We start from the raw sequence: 21,648 nt of genomic DNA on the forward strand, positions 1-21,648 counted from the left end.
AGGATGTTAAGAAGTACAAGATTGCCTACTGTCACAGCAGCCTGAGCTGCTCTGTACAAACTGGTTTTCTGGGAAATAGGATTTAAAATGGGAGTTCTTGAGCTGTGGTCCATACACATCAGAAAGTAACCCCTGCATCAGCTGTAAAACAACAGAAGAGAAACAGTGTGGTATAAAGTGGAGTCAAATAAAAGTGAGAGAAACATTTTAGATGTTAGGCTTACATGGATGTGAAAATGAGTATGGCAGCAGGGTAAGTAGCAGCTGTTTATTGCTTCCCTCAGACCTAGCCCAGGTTTTTCAGTTTGGGACTGTTCCAACTGCCAGCTGATGCCCTCAGTCCACAAGTAATTCTTAGTCCCTTTGGCTTAGATCTAAATCCCAGCTGGGGTTACAGGAGTCACTGTGTCCATCTCCACTGCTGTCCTGAGCCTTCACAGGGGTCCTGTGGTGCATCTCACAAAAAATGTGCAATGTACTCCAGTCACATTTGTGTGGGGAAGGAAGGACTGCCTTCTGTTCTCCAAAGAGGTTTGTTAACATTACTAAAATACATAGTTTAGAGGAACCAGCAATGATAGGTTAGAGTCTATTAATTATTTCCCTTAAGATCCATTCAGGGATGCAGCTCCTGCGGTTTCAGTTGTTTTTGTCATGCCTTAGGCAATACCACAAATATAATGCTCATGTTTATTAATTTACTTCATAATTAAAGAATGGGAAGAACAAAGTACAAAAATAACCTAGTGTACCTGAGTTGCAATTTCCAAAATTCCACGCAAAGATTGTGTTTGAGAGCTGGCTTGCCTCTGGGAGGCAATCCACTTTATGGATTGGACTGGGAAATGTAAGGGATGGTCATGGTAGGATTTGATTCCAAGCTGCACTACAGTTCTGATTTGTGATGGCAATGTGAATAAGGTGACCACATTCATGGGAAAGTGGTCAGAGCAGGACATTGAAGGTAGGGCAGGAGATCTGCCAGGGATCTGTAAATCAGCTCTCAAAGAGGCAGATATAATTCTTAGTTCTGTGAAACAGATGGATTAAGTTTAATTCAGTTACTTTAAAGAATCTCTTCTCACAAGGCAGAGTCTTGTGGCAGGTGAAATTAATGTGTATGAATGTTCTTTATTAAAAATAAATGCATCTCTTTGTAAATCTATCTTTTGCTTTAACAAAGCAAAGATGAAGCCCAACCATTCAGACGTGTTTGGACAAGTATTATCTCCCCTGGGAAGTGCTGTCCCAGTGAATTGGATTGAAAGAGAAGTGCTGTGCTGGGATTTTGGTATTTGTTGTACCATATGGGGCACCTTTACATGTTCTTTGTCATCTTGGCATGCACAAGCCTAATGTGAACCATTTGTTGCTTGCTTCATAGAGAAACTGCAATTACCTTTGTTGCTGGTTTGCTGTTGGGGAGAAATGTCCTCTTTAGAGCTGGTGAGGAGTTAAACATCACTGTGGTCATCAACAGCAGATGGAGGGCAGTCTGTGTGTGAGCAGGTGACACACTGACAGCCCTGGGAGCTGCTGCTGAGCAGCTCTATGCATAAACTGGCAATCTGAGCAGGTACCTCCCAGGGTGGGAGCTGAGGAACCAGGCAGGGGCTTGGGGTTCCCCCAGGTGAGCTTGGTTTCAGCATCTGTAGGGAATTCAGCAATTTAAAGTTTAAGCACTTTCCGGTATCTCAGTAAATGAACTGAATGTTCCTGTTGTTCTTACGGGTTTTGTCTGGAGCTTTAATTAATTATGAGGTGAAATTCTATTTGGATTGGGTCCAGGAATGCTTACTTTTTGTAGAAGTAGTTGGGTTTGAATGTCATTTGAAACTTGCTTGGAGGACCTTGCACTTCATCTGTATTCTCAGCAGTTCTCAGAGAAGAAACTCTGCATGGTCACCATATTTAAGTGTCATAGGATCACAGCATTATATTCCTGAATTTCTGATAGGATGAAGTATCTTGTGATTGTATGAAATTATGTTTGAATGAAAAAATATGAAAACCATCAGCTCAAATTTCCTACCTATTCAGGGAATTTACAAAGAGTCCATGTATTGCCTTTTCTGGGAGTAATATTTTTTGTTCATATTATATAAAAGCTGCAGAGCATTCAGAGGAGGAGAATTTTTCCAATAATCAGTTACTTAAACTGAAAATATAAACATTTTTTAATGAAGAATAAAGTGAAACACTATGCATTTCAATTTTTCAAATGAAGAATAGATTATAAATCCAGAAACCATGCAGGTGTTTAACTCTTATAGGGAACTGGTACTTAATTATCTTTACAGTCTGGGCCTTAGAAATTGTAATTTCTTTACTACCATAAACAGTTCACCCAAAACTGTGATTAAGGGCTTAGGGAATGTTAGTTACCTCATAAAAATATGTACATAAATTCTGCTGATTAATTGGACTGTAAAGCACATCCTTATTTATTATTACAAATGAAACTCTAATGCAGCTCATGCAAAGTCTTAAATGAGTGCCATTCTTTTTCATTAGGTAGCTCTTTAAAATCAATAATGTTTTCTTTAAGGGAAAGCTTAGGCTGTTACTAATTTAAATCTCATTAACTTTTGCCTTTTTTTTTCCCTAAAGTTAAATTGGAGCTCTATTTTTCATTTAGATTTGGAGCTGCAGGCTATATGTAATTCCATTTAAAAACCAAAGGTAGACAGGAATAATGTTGGGTTAACAGTTATTCAGAGTACCAAAAATTCATAATATTTAGTGTTCAGTCTACACTTGTCATTTAGCAGTAAATATTTTTCCCAGCACAAAGTTTGAATATGCTCTCCTAATTAATTTAGAGTTTGCAAAACCAGGTTGAAAGTCACTTTTCTTGCACTACATTCTTGTAACCCCAGCCCCCTCTGTCCATGGCTGTGTTTGCATGTCTGGTGGAGCACTGCTGTCATCCTTCACATCCCTCATCTTAGCTTTGCTCTCTGGAGTGCCAAGACTGTTTTAAATATATGCAAAGAGAAGCAAAGAAATGCAGGGTCTGTGATTCCTGCAGAGTGGATTTGTCTCTTCTAACAGAGAAGTTGTTCAATAGCAATTGGGCTGTTAGTGGTGCTTTTTGTTATCTAAAGTTCCTAGCTCATTAATGAGGTTGTATTTGCTTATCTTTCTTACTGAAGACACACTAATCAGTCCCAGGGAAGAGGGGAAAAAAATCCAACTCTCATGATTTTGATGACATACTTGGGAATATTTAGCATTAAACAATAACAAAAAAAATTGCATTGTAAAGGTTTATGCAGCCCTAGGCAGTCTGGAGATGGAAAGCTTAGTACAGTTTTTCAAAATAGTGGTTGGCTAGAAGGGTTCTGGTGCCATGTTATTCACTGCACATCAAAATTAACACATTACAAGCAGTGGTTACTTTCAATTATGTAAAAGCAGACAAGTCTTTGGAGAGATTAAAATGGGATTTGTAATGGCTTAGGAGAATTCTTAAAATTGACAATTTGACACAGCATGATTTCAGATTATGTGAAATCTGGCATGAGGATATTTATATTTCTGTTTGCAAAGATTCTGTTCAAAGTCATCATGATGGAAATATTTACAATGAAGACATAATAATGTCTTTAATATGTAAATCATTCTAATTGCATTTCTTACACTGTCAACCTCCCAGTGAAATATCATTTATTTCACAAGTGACACATGAAAAATGATTGCATTTGTGATAGTCTTATTTTTAACAGAAATACGACAGTCTTTATCTTTGAAGAAGTCCCCTTTATCAGCAGTTCCCTTAACACAGTTTGCATGATGCCTGCATCTCTATTTCTGATTCAGATCCCTGCGTCTAACAGAGCCTCTCTCTGTTTTATTCTTCTTCCCCTCTCACAAAGAGGTTTTGCTGTGGGGACGTGCTCATCCCCCAGCGCTGCAGGATGCAGAGGTTGTGTGGGGTGCACTGATCTCCGTGGGAGCTGGATGCCATCCACACCTCTGAGGCTGGACCCTGTATCTTGTGAAAACAAGAATGATTTGTTGCCATTAAATTCTGCTTTAACCTTGATTAGAGCACATTCAAACTGTTTTTTTTTTTTCTTTTTTTGTGCCCGAGTAACATGTGTTAGTCTGTCAGACACCTTTCACTTCACTTCCCTGTCTGTACCCAAAATCCTTACCCTGAGGTTACATGCCTCCTGTGTGCTTTTTCCTCTCCAGCTGGGAACAGTCATTTTCCTCTTCCTTCAGATGTAGAGCTGGACAGATGACAGTTCTGTCATCCCAACTAAAAAATCTGTCACTGTGAGCTGAAAAAAACAATACAGTCAAAACAATAATAAAATTGGGTTGAATTAAATAGAGCATTTTTAATTGGGAATGCATCCACTCAAAACACTGTGTGTCATAATTAATCCTCCCTCCCATCTCCAGCTTCCCCACTGGGAAACTTCCCCACTATTTGCTGAATTCTGCTTGTGTTTAGCAGGGGCAGTGAGGGAAGGATCAGGGACCTGATCAGGATCAGCAGACCGGAGAGGCAGGAGCCCTCTGAGAGGAGTGGGGACAGCCTGTCCTGAGCAGGGATGGGAGTCCCCCAGGCACTGAGCATTTGCAGCTTCAAACTCACTGAGGTAGCTTCAGCCAGGCTTGGAAATGAGCCCCCTCTCTATGAAGAAGATGGAGGGGAAAAAGAAGGGATCCAGCTTTGCATTTCTGTCCTGTCTTCCCTAATCACTGTGAGTTTTTTTTCTGTTTAAGAATTGAAGTACTGATTTTCCATATTTCAAAGGAGGGTTTCTTAAGTGGAAAACATAGTGGTTTTCTTTGGGGTGATCCTTACAGTGGCCAATCCAGGTGTAGTCATCTCTGTGCTTTGCCTTATTAAGAATTTTAAAATATTCATCAAACAGTTGTCTTCAAGCTGTCATGGCAGTCAATTCCCAAGGCTGGGACAGGAAAAGATGGAATGCAAGTTAGGATAAGAAGCTGGGAGTGAGTGAGCAAATGAGTGGTCTCCACATTGCTCACTGAGTATTGGGTAACCAGTGGAGAGACATTAATTAAACATGTTGCTCCAATTGTGTGATTTTTCTGGTTTATCAGTAGCTCAGGTGGAGATTTTTAGGATGAGTTTCAGAATGCTACAGTTGTGCTGTGATGATTTAATAATGATGTGCTGATGGATTAGGGGGCTGCAAGGCAGTGTCCCACCTGGAGGACATGTTGACATCCAAAGAAAGGCCTGAGGTGCCAAGAGCTCTCCAGCTCCCTTCCTGTATTCTCAGCTCCCACCTTTGCTCAGCCTCAGCCCTGGAGCTCAAACATCTCCATCTTCCATCCCCTTTCAGAGGAACAGGCAGCAGCTGCATGTTTTGTGTTTTGCAGTGAGTCGAGGCCATTGAGGATGACAGTAGGCCCATGAATAAAACACAGAGTTGTTTGTTTTGTGCCATTCTGAGCAAATGATGTATTAGTAATGAAGTATTTGCGGTTTGTTACTTTTACTTACTAATAAATGAAATCTTCCTGTTCCCAGTTTTTTTTCTGGCTCGTGAAGTTACAGGGAAGTGTGAGGAGAAGGAAGAAAAAAAACTGGGCTGGTTTGGGCTCTGTCTGCTTTATGGAGGTTCTCATTTAAAGACAGCCACTGCTTTGTGTCAGTTTGAAGCAGGGCCAGTTTTAGTGGGATTTCAGTCAGTGTCGCCTCTGCTCTGAATCTCCTGAGTAAAGACTTTGAAAAATTATTTGAAATAGGATGAAGTGCTTAGGAATGGGACCATATTGGGAGCTGCAGTCCCACTGATGACAAAATGGCCCCTCTACCCCAATAGGGGATGATCACTGGGGCTGGGGCAAGAAAGGAGCAAGGTCTCAGGAATGGGAGCTTGAGAGGGGACTGAGAGGAGTGGTGGTACTGGTGACCAGTCCTGCTCAGTCAGGGCTCACAACTCATCTGGAAGTGGGTGGGGATTTGGGGAACCTGCAGGCCACAGGGGAGGCTGGGATGCCAGTCCTCCCCGAAGGCCTTTTTTCAGAAAAGGGGGTGGACGTGATCCCACCAACATGACCCTTGTTCTCATTGAAGGTGAGGGGCTGCCAGTGGATGCAGTGCTGTAAGATGTTGCTACTGGCAGCTTTTAGAAAATGAATATGTAAATGTAAAGATGTTCCTAAGCAAATGTGCAATTCTGTGTTCCAGAGCACAGCACTGTATTGCCACTTTACCTAGAGAGGTTTGTCTCTTGCACAGGTAGCTCTTGTAATGGCTCATTTTTCAATCATCCTTCATTTTTCTTTCATACATGTAATTATAATGGCTTGCAATTGGAATAAACCTGTTTGTTTCTTCTAAATAGAAACGAGTCTTAAGAACAATGTTTACTGTTTAAAAACATCTAATTTTGAAATCATTTCATCATTCATCACTTACAGAAATTTTAATCAAATAACCCACTAACACTTCCATTCATGACTATCCTGTAAAAGCAAATACTCTTTTGATTTGTGAATGTTCATTTTACTGAAATGGAATCTGGTATGTTCTGCAGTCAGGACAGCTTCCTATTTAAATTCTGCTGCATACATGCAGATAATGAATTAAAATGAGAGGAGGAATTACAACCTAGGTTAGAGTGTGGGTCACAACCTTTTCAAACAGAGGCCCTCCTGTCATGCAAGTGGAAATGGTAGTTGGCTCACTGCAGCTGAAATTATCCATGCCAGATAACAGGAAGAATGGCACAGCAATTGTAGAATGGCAAGTGTGTCTAGATACCCAAAGGTAAATGCGTAGAGTCGAAGCAAATGACCAAAGCTAGTTATTTGTTGCAAATAAATTAGATGAACTTGACTTGTTCCCTTCTATTTATGTGCATGTCCTCATGGAAAATTGGGCATTCTCACTCTTTTTTTTTTTTTAACATTGCTATGTGTTCATCCAGTGCTTTACAGATATCCAAGCCTCAAAACACTCATTCTACCTGGTGTGTTTATGACGGGAAACCAGTTTTTTAAAACATTTGGTAATCTTCTGATGGATTGATTGCATCTTCGTAAGCTAGAAAATAAACTACTAACTACTAGAATAGTGCTGGTGTGCACCCAGATCTAGATATTTGTGAGAAAGGCTCCCTCTATGTGTCTGTGGATTGTGAAGGGCTGTGTTGGTTGTAGGACAAACCATAGGGTCAGGTGGGTTGGAAGGGACCCCTGGAGATCTGGAATCTGGCTCTGCCCCAAGGCCTGGGATGATGGCACAGCTGGGCAGGAGCATTGGTGAGGCACAAGTTGCTCATGGTAAATGGAGAATTTGAGTCACCAGAAATGTCCCTGCTGAGGTGTCCAGTGAATGATTGCTTAACCTTGCACAGACACCACAGAGATCATCCCCAGGAATAACTCAGTCCTGCCTTCCTCTGGTGGTGGACTCTTTTCATATCTCCTTTCTCTCTTTTCCTGTTGAGCACTCTGCCTCTGCCACAGGGGAGGTGTGGTAGGAGCTCTTACAGCAGACCTGTTTCTCTCAAGGATTCTCCTCTACAGACAGCAGAAGAAATTAATTTATCCCTGTGTATTCAACAGGGAGCCCAACCCATCTTCCTAACCTAATCCAATCTCAAGAGGACTGTGCCCTCAGAGCAGATAATCCAATTCAAACTGTCCACATACTTGAAAAACAGATGCCAGATAAAATAATCTTGTGTATGTACACTGGTTATTCTACCCCACTGGGGCTACCAAGTTAATAGAGGTTCATTCTCTTTCATTTTAAATTCCTTTACTCACAATTCTTTCCTAGTACTCCCTTCTGGGAATTTCAAGCAGTGGATATAGTTTTCTAATTGTGTGATTACTTGAGACTGCAGCTGCCTGATCTGGGAGCTAGTTTTCATTTACTTTACCTTCAGTAACTTTATTCAAAGAAACTAATGAAAAGAGACTCATCAATTATTGAAATGAATTCAGCTTTGTTCCCAAAGTTTGCATGGGGCTAAAGACATGAAAACAGAACTGTGTGAAATTTCACATGGTTATTAATGTAGTTGACTGGAGAATATCGAAAGTGTCTTGGAGAGTGTCCTTAAAGAGCTCATGTGTAGTCAACAACACTTAAAATATTAAATGCACATACTTTCATGTATAAAGTGTGTCTTCAGTGTGTTGCTCCTTACCCAAAATTGTGTTAGGATTAAACTTATATTATAAATGCAAAGAGATATTTCCAGTCTGTTACTATACTTGTTACTGGTGTCAGTTACGGTTCTCCCTTAGATAGTGATTCTTCTTTCTTTCCATCTCCTTTGCCTGAATTTAGTTATGTGCACCAAAGAAGTCTCAGAGATGCTGGGAAATCTCTCCTTGAGCTTTTCTGTCATTTATTATTTCCCTCAGGATTCCAAAGAGCTAACAAAAATGCCAACATGCACTGTGCAACATGCTAGTAAAAAAAAAAAGACTTTTTTCCCCTATTTTGAAGCTTGGAAAAGGGTAGTATTTTTGTTTACTAGATTTTGTGGACAAGAAAAGAAAAAAAACATCTTCAGATGGGTTTCAGCTCTGGATGAACACTAGTTTAGAGCCTTTTGAATTCATACCAGAGTTTGCAGTGATTTTTTGGTCATCTGAGTTGTTCATCTATGGAATTTAAATTTTAGAATTTAAACAGGAAAGTTTTGTTACTTGTTCAGTCCAAGAAGCAGATGTAACTTCAAGTATCTGATCTGGCCACTTCAATCTAGAGCAACAGTCTTTCCTTGCTTAAGATAATGTTCCCAGGTTTTTGGTGCTAAATTAATCATGTTATTTCCTGGCTGACTTTGAAGACATAGGTATTAATAGATCCTCACAGAAGTTTAGTATTTTGGATATCTTGTTTGCTGCAGATCACCTGCTTGGGTTTACTGCCTTGGAGCAAAGAGGGAGGCTGGGCAGAGGCCGGAGATTTGTCAATGACCTTTCCTACAGCTCTTCCAAACCTGCTGCCCCATGGCAGGAGGGGAACTGGAGTGGGAAGGGTGGGGGCCAGGCAGTGCTGGGGGTGCTGAGAAGGCAGACAGGCTGGGGCACATGCCTTGAACCCATGGCTGGGACTTTACAAAATACATGAAAGAATGAAGCCATGAAATATGATTTCTTATGTTTTTTTTATTGTTCATGTCCTGGCTCTACTGCTGTTGATTTTCAAGGTGCCTTTTACATTGTTTTCTAACATGGTGACAGCTGCAGAGAATCAAGGCATTACACTGAATATTTTAAACCAAACCACTTTTATAAGTTCCAATTTCTGTACTGTTTACTTCAACACAGGCTCTATAAAAACCTGCCAGATATTGAAGTGATTAGGAGATCAAGGTCACCAAATACTCATTTTTAGGGTGAATATGCTGCATTTTAAAGAGATGCTTTAGTGCCCTCCCCCTCTCTTTCTCTGTGCTCAGCAGAGCGATCAGCTGAACACAAAGAGCACAGCTTTGGAAGGGCACTTCAGGTTCCATCTGTCTCTGGGAACATCTGACTTGGAAGAGATAGCAAAGAATGTGATGAGAACAGAGATTTCCTTTCCATCACAGAATGTGTCTCAGACCTCCCTGTCTCCAGCAAAATCTTAACCTGCCAGCTGTGATTTGCTCTCCTCTCCATCAGCAAGCGTTCCAGAAAGCCCCTGTGATAAGGTGCCACCTGAAAAGCTGGCTCTGACAAGTGCTACAGGATGAAATGCCCCTGTCCAGTCACTTCTACTGATGCTGCTCCAGCATTTTCAGTCTTCAAGTATAATTTCTAAGCCTTGACCTCATTAATATGCCATCGCCCCTGGAAGCTGAGACTTTGTTCAGGGGTTTTTCTCTCCCATGAGAATTTTGGTGATCTACCAGTATGTTCTTTCTTTTGCATTTTCAATATAAGGCTAAAATGCTCCTGGCTCCCCATGCTTATGTAATTCAGGGCAGAGCAATCTGTGGTTATTTGAACCTCTGGCAGTATATATTTACAGTGAGTTTGACCTCAAAGGAAATGATGAGTGTTCGGCTGGAATATTTGACATTTGACTTGGGTTGTTTAGCTGTGAATCATAAGAAAAGCTGGTAAAAAAAGAAAATGAAACATACACAAGTCTGAAAAAATCTTTTAGTTCATCCTACAGAAATTTGAAGCTTTGATCAAAATTAGGGAAAAAAATTAGGTAGTGTATGTGGATGTTTAAATGCTTTTTTCCTTATTTTTGGCCCAGATTTGGAGAGACATTAGCATGTTGCTAAATTTAGTGAAGATTTCTTGCACTCATCATTACTTGGCTTAGGAATTTTGGAATATTTGCACTTTTATATGCCTTGAAAGTCCCAAACATTTTCACCAATAAGTTTGAATAGTCTAATTCTTGCTGGAAAATATTCAGAAAATGAGATCAGAGTAGAGAAACTACAAAGTCTGTGAGTGAGCCTATTATTAGATGCTGTATTTCTACAGCAAAAAAAAAAAAAAAATCTTGCTTTATAGCTGAAACAAAGTGTTACTGTCATAGAAGAATTAGTAAGAGTTACTGACGGGGTTGTAGGAGAAGCATGACAACATTCACCCATCTTGAACCACAAACTTGTTTTTGCTCAGGATTTGTTGTATTCTAAGTGATCTTATCTCCGACAGATACATTTTTTTGGTTTTGTGTCCCTCAGGGGAAAAATATTTGAATTTTTTCTAAAATGCAGTTCAATATGTGAAAAGAGAGTCAAAACCTAGAGTCTACTCAGTTCAAAGAAGGGTAAAACTCACAGAAAAGAGGTGTGACAGACATTTTTCCTGAATTTCCCCCTTTTATCCTCCTGGCCTGCTCTTGGAAATGCTCTCTGCTCCTGGACAAGGCCACCTTCCACTCCCCTCTGGAGTATTGCCAGCATGGGCTTCTCCTTCTCCCCTGTAAAGCCAGGTGACTTGCTCTTCATGGCAGAGATACTGGCTCAGATGTCTGTCAGTGGAGAGAATTTTTATTAACAGTTATGAGAATGTTCTTTCATCATCCAGTTTGGTCAGTCAGCTAAGATGAGGCAGCTCCACTCACAGAGATCTCACCACGCTTTGGAGGAAACATCCATGATTTTGAACAGTGCACAAAGAGAGAGTTACTTGCAATGTGTTCTCTGACCAGCAAATGTGGGTCTGAGCACTGGAGTATTTGAAGAATTCTCAGAAGGGTGTGGTGGTTGCTGGCAGTTTTTAGGCAACTCAGGTCCCCAGCAGCTCATGGTGGGAGGAGCAGGGAAGGGCTCTGGGAGGAGGCAGGGGACTCACACTGGGCTCTGCTGATGTTCAGGTCTCACATGGCAGTGCCAGGCTGTGATGAGAAGCTGGCAGAGGTCTGCAAACACTGCAGCAGCATTAGCACAGTGCAGTCAAAAATTCAGGGAAGTGAAACCAATTACATTTGGTGAGGCTGATCCAACACCCTGACCCTCGAGACAACCACAACCAGCCAAAGCTGCTGAAGGCTTTACTGTGTGTGCTCAAATGCAGGGCATGTTCCCTTTCCTCCAGAATCAAGATCTGAAAATACCAAGTTGCCAAAAATTCATAGGCTGTAACTGATTTCTCCCTTTTAAGACTCTAAAAAATTTGCATCTCTCTTTGGACATTCTTAATGGAGCGCATCTATCATTGCTACGTGTCTGCAAACCCTGAGCATGATGGATATCAGTTCCTGGACTCTGCTGTCCTACAGCTCACATATACATAAAAATATAACTCTTGTATTAGACGAATGGTGCTTTTATTTCTGACTATGTACCTACAGTCACGAGCATTGCCTGCTTTGCAGAGCAATAAATTTAATACATTAGCTAGTGAATTATTTTTTTAATGATTTATTTGTAGACAATTTCAATTTAAAATGAGATTTTCAGGTAACAAGGTAGGAAAACATCTTTAACAATGCCACAATATAAATTGCTGTAGCTGACAGATCCCTATAAAAATTATAACAGGCAGATGCGCAATGCAAAAAATTATTCATGTGACAGCAATCAGAAAGACAAATTACTTAGAGACGATGTACATGCTCCTCTATAATTGCTTATAAATTATTATGGTTCATGTTAAAAAGCATCTAGACTCCCTAGACAACTAGATTTATTTAAAATAAGAGTAATGGGAAATTGCCAGGAAATGGTGAGGAAGAAGATGCAGTACATGCTTTGGGTGATTGCTAACACAAAAGTACAGTAACTTATTGTCAGCCAACTCAATCTATATTTTCCTTAATAGTTTTTTAGCCTTCATTTTCAATTCACTCTGTGCTGAGGTTGCAGTAGCCTGGGTAGGTAACTGGGATGGGCCCAGTGGGGCTGCACTGTGATTCACTGCTGCTGTGTTTCCCAGCTTGTGGAGGGCACAATGGGAGGCTGTTCTGCAACCTTGCAGGAGACAGCACTCCTGAGCACTTCCATGTGCTATGCAGTAGGATTGAATTTAGTCAGTTGGGGTAGAAGGTATGCTAAGGGGATGGGGAAGATTGACAGATAGGTGGGCAAACCACTTTTCCTTAGGAACCTGGGATGAAAATGGGGCAGTGTTTCCCATATTTTCTTAGTGTTCCAAATTAAAAAAAAAAAAAATTTTTGGAAGCGTGTAAAGTACATCCACAATAGACAGGATTTAATTTGAATGAGCTTTCAGTCAGGCACTTACCAGGTGATTACACAGTAGCAGAGAAATAGTGTATATACATTTATTATATCAGTGCCTCTCTAATGCTAATATTTTTCACACCAACCTGATTATATTACATATTGAGAGCTAGCCCAACAAAAATGACAGCAAACTTTGTTCTGGATAATAGAGTGCTGAACTCCACCTAAGCAGCTCCAGTCATTTGTGATGACAGCTTGGAGAATACTCCAAACGAATCTAACAATGCTCACGCTCCAGTGACTGACAGCACGGCAAAAGGAAAAATTCCAGTTTCCATGTGAGTGCAGGGAGCCTGACCTAGATTTTAGCCTCTACAGCTTCAGAAGAGGAAACATTCTTACCTGTGTATTTAACAAGAAAAAAAGAGCAAGGGGAAAAAGTCATCTCCTGTTTGATTAGTCTTTCTTCAATAATTAAGACTTAGCTTATTCTGTGAGACTTCTCCCCTCTGCAGATGTCATCAACACTATAATGACTGGTTGCTCTGTTCCCTGTGTGCTCTTCTCTCTGTAATTACCCCCTCCTGGCCTGCTGCAGGGAGAGCTGTCACAGGGGAGCAGCTGGGGCAGACAGGGCCATGGGCAGCAGCCTGCCTGAACCTTCCCCCTCCACCCCACTCCCTGGTGGGGTCAGCTTCCTGTGGGCTGTTCAAATTCTTTCTTTCAGGTACTGTTAATAGGGAAAAAAAGTCTCTAGTGTGAATTTCCTCTCCTTTCTTTTGTTCCTTGGGATGCAGGTGCTATGCTGGGCTCAGGTTGCCGTGTCTGGCGGCTCCACTGGAGCGCTGGCAATGGCCAACACAGCACTGGCCCCACCATTGTGTTGTCCCCTGGGGGCAGCTGGGGAGGGTTTTTAGCCACTCTGGTCACCCTGATAAATTACTGTTCAAATGCCTTTTATCTATTCCACTGTGCTTCCTATACTTCTGCAGCTCAAATTCTGAAATTAGAGTAGTAGAGAAATGCACACGAGAAGGGAAAAGAAATTTTCAAATGAAAGTGGAGGATGAAGCAGATTGAATGACAAAGATTGAATGGAGGATTGCTTAGTGTTCATTTGAGCTGTGGTTTGACAAGTTGTTTGGTGTGGATATGGGAGAAATTTAATTGAAAGTAGGGTATTTTCAGCTTCCAAATTTGGATTTCCATATTGGGTCTGCTCTTAACTACAGAACTCTTACTAATTGTGACTGTGCTCTGTGAAATAAATGAAAACCTGACACTCGGGTCTTTGATCCACAACCTTTCCATGTGTGTCTCATTGTTAGTTATTCTTTGTTGTGGTTTAACTTTGTTGAACCAGCACAGATTTGAAAGCATTAGATGATGTGACAGGATTTGATTGACACAAGAGTGACAGAATTAATTAGATCAGCTGAATTAATTAGATCAGCTGGATTAGTTTGGATCTAAATTCCAGTTCTGGACACCCATATTCATTCAAACTTATGGCTCTACTTAGACTTCTGTGACTTTGCTACATCACAAGAGAGAAGGGTGCCTTTGAGAATATGTGTCCTGGAGAACAAGGGATGAGCCATCTGGAGAGCTCAGCATTGCCTTGCACGTCCCTTGCTGAGAGAAGGCAGCTGTGAGCTCTGCACTGTTCTTCAATTGTAAATCACAGCAGCCTAAAGAGCAGGACTTAAAAAAAGCACAGAGGATTTCAGAGGAAGCTCTGAGGGGAATACAATGATACCCACTCATGTAAAAGTCCTGTCACCTATATAAAATAATTCATGGTGTCAGAACCAGGGATTTAATATAAAAGTGGATTGGATGGGGTTGTAGGACTGGGAGAACCAGGCTCTTTCTGCAGCTCTGCTGCATGTTGCCCATGTCTGTGCAGCAGCAGCAGCATAGAGAGAGGTCAGTGTGATGTTTCTTGGGGCCCTGGCAAGGGCATGTTCAAGTTACAGTATGCAGCTTTGGTCATGGTGAAGGATGGTAATAACCTGGAGGAGATGCACTTAGAACAAATGCTGCAGTACAGGATTTTCAAATAAGGATTATCCAAACTTGTCCTGTTGTGTGTGGCACTGTTAGTGGAAGAACACAGCGGAAGCAGTGAGGAAGAGGAACATCAGTAAATTGCTGCTGGCCTTTCAGCTGATGTCATTAACAGCAGCCATTAAAAGCAACGAATTTTAATTTAAATCAGTAGGATGTTGTCAGCAAAATGAGAATGAAGATCAAAATTAAAGTTAACTGGAACAGTGTGTACATAAGTTCAGGTGAAGGGTTGATTTGGGGGCTTTTTTGATGAAGAAAGACGTTGGCTGGTACAAACAGCTGCTGCTTTTGCACCTGCCTGTGGGGTGAGGGGCAGGAACAGGAAACACCCTGGGGGAAAGGTGCTCCATGATATCCCTTCACCTGTCAAAACTGTCAGGAGTAATGTTTTGAGTAATGGGCTTTCCTTCCCTCCTGAGTTTATGTTAGTTTTTCTTTTTACAGGTTTGTTTTGCAGCAAGATGTTATATGGAAGTTTATATACCAGAAAAGTACTAAAGTGATCAGTGTCAACAAGTTTAACACATGCTGTATGTGATCACAGTACACTTAAAGCTGATTTACTGTGATGGGAAAATTAAAACCTTCTGTTTGTCACAGTTACTTCTGAATGATTAAAGAGAAACATGAAAACTTGGTAAACATAATTTAGAGGCTATAAAAGTTACTAAAAGTAGGATCAGACCTGATATTCCATGTACAGGAATTTTTGCTGATTACCTTTGTTTAGGAAGTAAGATAAAAAATCACTTGATGAAAGAATGCAATTGATAATGTGAATGAAAGGAAGAGTGTATGAGGATATCCAACAATTATAGTTTGATAATTGATACTGTAAATGCAGAAGACGCAACTTAAGAGTTATCTGGTTGAATTTGAAGTGCTGCAGTAAGGGTAAAATTGTTCCATTTACTTGTTGCTTAATACGATCAATAAATTCTAAACCCTACATATTTAATGAATTCTAATTATTTTAGGTATTGTGTTTGCCTTTGGATGATCTGCCCTTGAAATATTTTTATATTTCTGATTTTCACACTGATACTTTTTCTAGCAATGAAGAAGATTGAATTAAAAGGTCTCTGATATGTGATATGTTGATATGTGTGGGCTAGGGCTGTATTGTACTAAGATAATAACAATGGGAGAAAAAATTGTAGGGAGACTAAACTTCTATTAAACTGTATGATGTATGTTAATTTTAAAGTGAAGTATTAAGAAAACTGTTTCAAAAGTTTTTGCTGAACAGAACATCAAAAGCAGTCCTTTTTTATTTGAATGACTCCTGTATTAAGTTTGATTGCATAGGCAGCATGTTGTAATTGTATCCTGTTGTGTATAATACAGACCTCTACAGTTTGAGTAGGCTGTAGGTAAAAAACCCACTATGTGGAATTGCCTTGAAAGAAAAATTATAAATGTCACATCTGTTATTTGGGGATATTTTTGCATAACATAACTAACAGAGGTGGATGGAAAAGTTTTAAGGGATAAGACTGGCATCAGATGCCAATGTACATTTTCTTTCCACAAGGAATTGGAGAATTCAAAACTGGTTTACAGAAGCAAGTAGTTAAGGTGCAAAACATTTGGCTTATTTAATAAAGAATTAGTGTTTTGGGGATGACAGTAATGATATTCTAAAGAAGTGGAACTGAGCAAGCTCAGTGTGCTCTATTTACTGTCTGCACATTCCAAGCTAGAAGTTAGATGTAATTAAAAAAGGTGTTTGAAACCTCTTAGTTGCCAATAACTGCTTTATGTTTTTCATATTACCCTGAAACAATTCAGCACACGCCAAAAGCCATTTCTTTTAATGCACTGTATTGCATTTCTCAAGCTGCCTTTCACTATATTGGAAAATATATCTGTGTCTAATATTTCTTTATTATTGTTTTGCTTTCAGTTGATGGTTGCATTGACTGGTCAGTGGATCTCAAGACATACATGGCTTTGGCAGGTGAACCAGTCCGAGTGAAATGTGCCCTTTTCTACAGCTATATCAGAACTAATTATAGCATGGCCCAAAGCACAGGTCTTAGGCTTATGTGGTACAAAAACAAAGGAGATTTAGAAGAACCCATTATATTTTCTGAAGTTAGAATGAGCAAGGATGAAGATTCCATATGGTTTCACTCGGTTGAGCTGCAAGACAGTGGTTTCTACACATGTGTTCTGAGGTGAGTATTAAAGTCTAAATAAGAATGTGGGGATTATTGGTTAATAATGTATGGAGTATTAGATATTGGTTAAAAATTAATTTTAGCCATTAGAATTTAGATATACATCCACTTAATGCATATTATTTTTTTATTCTCATAATTATATATGTCACATAATGCTTTGTCTCAAAATTAGTTTCCCAAGTAATTATAGTTACCTAGTCAAGTAGCTATAATTAATGTGCTTTCACTTAATTACTTCTTTTTTTTAAGTACAATATTTGCAAATTCTCAATGTTCTGTAAACCTTCAGAACCTGATACTTCTTAAATCATGAAGTATTTTACGTAAGTACTGTTCTGTTTCAAATCCTCTGAGTTGTTACAGAGTTACAGTTTGAATTATTCTGATGGGATCAGGCCATGGGGAGTTACAGTTCTGTCTGGTTTTGAAGAAATGCTTATTTTAATATACAATTATGATTTATCATAAATTTAAGCAGACCTCATTTGGTAAGACACCAAAATGCCTTTCTCAGAAGTGTCTTGAAACTGTTGGATGAGGCTTAAATTAAACGTGCTAGAGCTCGTGATTTCCATCATGTAGATGTTGGTGTCATCACTATGCCTAGAATTAGAAGATAAAAAAAAAAGGAGGGCTTTTAAAGAAAGAATGAATAAATATTCCTTAAATTATCCAGTTTTGAATGAAAAGGAGTTTACAGATGCTTTGTATGATTTGGTTTTAAACTATTCAGTTTCAGAAAATAAGTTTTCTTCATCCTTGTGTGCTGTTCCATACTGAAATTAGACATGTTTCATGAATTAAATAACAAGTATTGCAGCAAATAACAGCACTGTTCAGAACCCAGAATTTACTCTCTGTCCATCTCTGCTGAGTCTTGCTGCCTCAGCTGCCTCAGACCATTGTGATCCTGAGGAATGCTGCTTAAATCAAAGACTGTGCCCTGGATTGTGGTGGTTGTACTGAGCACCAATGTCCAGTTTAAATATTGGATGTATCTACCTAATGCAGCAGTTGGATTGAGTTGCAGCCTTTGGAGCTGGAGTTTTATCAGCTCCTCGGTCAGAGGTGGGGTGTGATGTGAAGGCCCTGATTTTGAAATGTTACGGGAAGATGGTGATTTGTATGTTTTAAGGGAGCTGCGCTTTTTTCATAAGAAGTCATTGTTGTGATAATCAAGTTACTAGTTTAATACTCTGAAACATTCTCATGCAAATCCTTTGTGAAAAATAAAGAATTGATCTTGGATCAAATTCTGGGGCATACTTTTTTACTGGGAAATTTCAAAACTCTGCTCATTTACATGACAAAGTAATTTTGGTAACAAATGGGCAAGTTCTTGAATAATTCATGGCTTCTTCTAATTTTCAGCTAAAAACTATATGACATGCTTATTGGAAGGCATTACACAGCAACAAGATCTTCCTTGTCAGTTATGCAGTTTCCTTGCTTTGACTAGAACTTTTTTACATAATTACAGATATTTTTGCCTTTTTCAGATTTATGTCAGAGTGCAGAATAATATGTGTAGTGGTTACAGATAAAAGACTCAATTTCTTCCTTTACTGAATTATTTTTTTCTTCCAAAAGTGTGGCACTGTATCCTTGCTGTTATTGTTTATGAAACCATAGGAGGCTTAAAATAGCAGAGGATGTAGCAATAGTAATTGATTTTAATTTCATTAAAATTGAGCTAGATGTAATGTTCTGAAATGTGATTACATTTCTGTGGGAGACTATCCACACCATTAACTGTGTAATTTCAGCTTTATTAATCCATTTTTTTTGAGGGGGATAAGCAGATGTTTGTGTTTTAGTCATTAACCAGATTCACCTGCTTTATGAGAGTTAAGAGGTCACAAATGAGAGCAGTAATTTTAGAATATGATTTTATTTTCTAGAAGCATTAACAATCTCTGTTACAAATGCCATCTTTTGTAGACTGAATTAGCAGAGACTGGTAGATATAACGTGATGCAGTGGAAATGAAGAGGTGACTGTCTCCATCAGTGTGCAACACTGGCTTTAGGGTTACATGCATAGCTGAGCTTTTTGGTTTGATAGCTGAAAGAAAAAAAAACTGAGGAGGAAAATGCTCTTGATTCAAGATAAATTTAAAACTTTTTCTCAACAGAGAATTTTTCATTCAGGTTCTTAAAGAGAAAATCAGAAGCAATTCAGTTTTAAATTTATGTCTTTCTAGCCACTCACCACGGACATGTGAAGCTCTGGTACATCTCCCTGTGCTGTCCAAAGCATGAAATCCCACATTTGCATGTCCCAGTGGCCATTTCCACCACTTCAAGTCACCACTTCCAACCTTGGAAGTGTTCTGTTATTTGTGCTTGTCTTTGCAGAAGGGTGCAAGGGAGTGAGATGCTTAGATGTGGTGCTAGGGCCAAGTTTGATGAGGGGTCCTGGTCCCAGAAGTTCATGGGCTGAAATGATGGACTCAGTCTTGATCTGGAAAGGCAATAGTGAGAGCTTTAATTTACACTCTCCCAAATTGTTACTTTTTTCCCAGTCAACACAATATGACAGATAAGAAAACTGTATGGGAAAAATGTCAACTGAACTTTTCACTGAATTTCTTATTCGTTGAAATGTTTCTTCTTGATTCTTAAAAAAAACAAAGGCAAAACTCTTTTTCAGGAAGCTGCATTTTCTGGTTTCTCACATGTGCTCATAGGATCAAGGCATGACTATCAGTGAAGCAATGTGAAGGAATTTTTCAGAACCTGCTTGAAAAGGGCAGGTATGAGAAGGTGAAGGATAGGCTGCTGTGACAGTGATTTGAAGATAGGTAAAAATTAAATGTGTCAGTGAATTCTTTCTTATACAGAACTGTCATTTCAATAATCATAATGACTGTTTTGTAAAAAGCCTGTAATACTGCATAAAATTAAGGAGTATTAGATCAGCCTTTATAAATGAGTTTGCTTCTCTGGATTGAAGGGATTTGATATCATAATTTAAATGTTGCCTCTCCTTTATTAACCAATTAAACATTATTCCATAGACAGGTATGGGGGTGTGTGTATAATAGGAGGAACTTATTGGTGCATTAAAACCTACTTCTCCCTTCTCACAATGCATTTTGACATTGAGCTCATACTCAGAGGCAAACTGAAGTGTTATATTTTTCTCCAGTGTTAAGCATATGAAAAGGTCCAGATTCTGCAAGGACTTTTAAGAGTGCAGAGTTCCAGGTGTGTTAGTTAAGCTATGTGAATTCCAAGGGTCTTCTTTGTTCTTGGATGCCTTTTCTGTGTCAAATCAGGGATATTGCTGTTACATCCAAGAGGCATCCTAAGAAATAGATAGCTGTGTATTTCATTGCAGTTCCCAAGTAAATGCTGTGATGCTTGTATCATGACTTTACAGGCCAGTGTGGAAATGCTGTGTTCTGGAGGTCTCCTTCCAGTACATATCCTGGATATGCCATCCATCTTCCAGCACCCCCCAATGCTACTTTCAGATAAAGCTGTTGGCATTTCTATTATGGAGGTTTGATGTTCTGGGATTCTCACATCAGCACTCTGGATTGCAGATTCTTCACTGAAGAATTCAGAGATGAGCTTCAAAATCATGAAGCATCAACTCAAAACATGGAAATTACACTCAACCTAAATGCATAGGGTGGCCCTAAAGTTCTGAATATGTAGGACAGTCTTTTGCCAGATCATGGTCTGCTTTTGCTCTCTGAACAAATACATCTGTTTTTCTGGGTAAAAAGCCTGGTTTTTAAAGACAGAACAAGAAATGGGCCAACTTAGATCATCTTCACCTGGTGAAAGAAAAGAAGATGAGCTGAGGAGGAAACCTCAGAAAAATTTAGCCTAAATTTGCCCTCGTTCAGGGACTGCTCATGGAAACCTTCTTCTAACTAGGCTCAACTCCAAACCAAACTGTAGTCAGGATTTAAAGAATAAAACCAGTAAGGGTAAAAAACATAAGTACATATTTGCTGTTAATTAACTGTTGGTGAAATAATCTTGATTCCCATAATGAGAATAAGAAGGGTAGAAAATCTGAGCCTCAAGAGGGTGCAGGGGAGCAGGAGGTGAAAATTTGTGGTCATCAAACTGACTAATGAAGCTAAGCCTTGATTTTTGTATAGGATGCACAATAACGAGGGAGTGAGGGTCTTGAATGCCTATGGGGAATAAGCTTGCAGATCTTTAATACCAGCATTTGATGCCAGAGAACTGCTGACAAATCAAGTTAGAAAATCTGTGTGTCCTTCTTCCCTTGCTGTATCCCTGCGTGCACAGTTCTTAATGGAGAGCAGCATTGCTATGGACATGCACAGAGGAATTGAGCCTTTGCTGAGCCATTGGTGAGTTATTGAGATACCACTTTCTGAGCAGTAATAAAATAGAGCAATAGTAGATTTTAAGCGTTCTGGCTTCTGAATATCTGTGGAGAGCATGACCAGCAAATCAAAATCAGATTTAGACAGCCTGGAGGGCCTGGCAGTAAAATCTGCAGCTCAACCTGTGTGCTCTCACTTCAGAGGATGTTAGGCAGGGCTTAGGGGCTTGTTGTAAGTGCCTGTCTGGAGTGCAGAATGCACCCATCAGCTCAAGAAAAGCTGCACACCTTCTCTTAGTGCTGAAAGTCTGGCTTCTGAGCAGCATGAAAAAAGTGTGGTTTTGGATCCAAACAGAAATGTTGAACTAAGTCATAAGGTGAACATGTGTAAGGTTGCTTTCTCTGCAGCCATCTCTTGTGGTTCTTACAATATGTGTTTTAATGCAGTTCCTCATTTTGTTGATGGCAATACAGAA

The 21,648-nt window shown here is 39.6% G+C and overlaps 1 protein-coding gene across 1 annotated transcript in view; it reads left to right on the forward strand.

Moving 5' to 3' along the window:
- IL1RAPL2 (interleukin 1 receptor accessory protein like 2) overlaps nt 1–21,648 on the forward strand; it is a 331,558-nt gene that overhangs the window by 154,213 nt on the left and 155,697 nt on the right. The window contains exon 3 of the mRNA XM_058814193.1: nt 16,579–16,852. Within this exon, the coding sequence (XP_058670176.1) occupies nt 16,579–16,852 (274 nt within the window). The remainder of the gene's footprint in view (nt 1–16,578; nt 16,853–21,648) is intronic.

This window comes from Ammospiza caudacuta, chromosome 14 (genome assembly GCF_027887145.1).
Source record: "Ammospiza caudacuta isolate bAmmCau1 chromosome 14, bAmmCau1.pri, whole genome shotgun sequence".
In the NCBI taxonomy this organism is placed as follows: Eukaryota; Metazoa; Chordata; class Aves; order Passeriformes; family Passerellidae; genus Ammospiza; species Ammospiza caudacuta.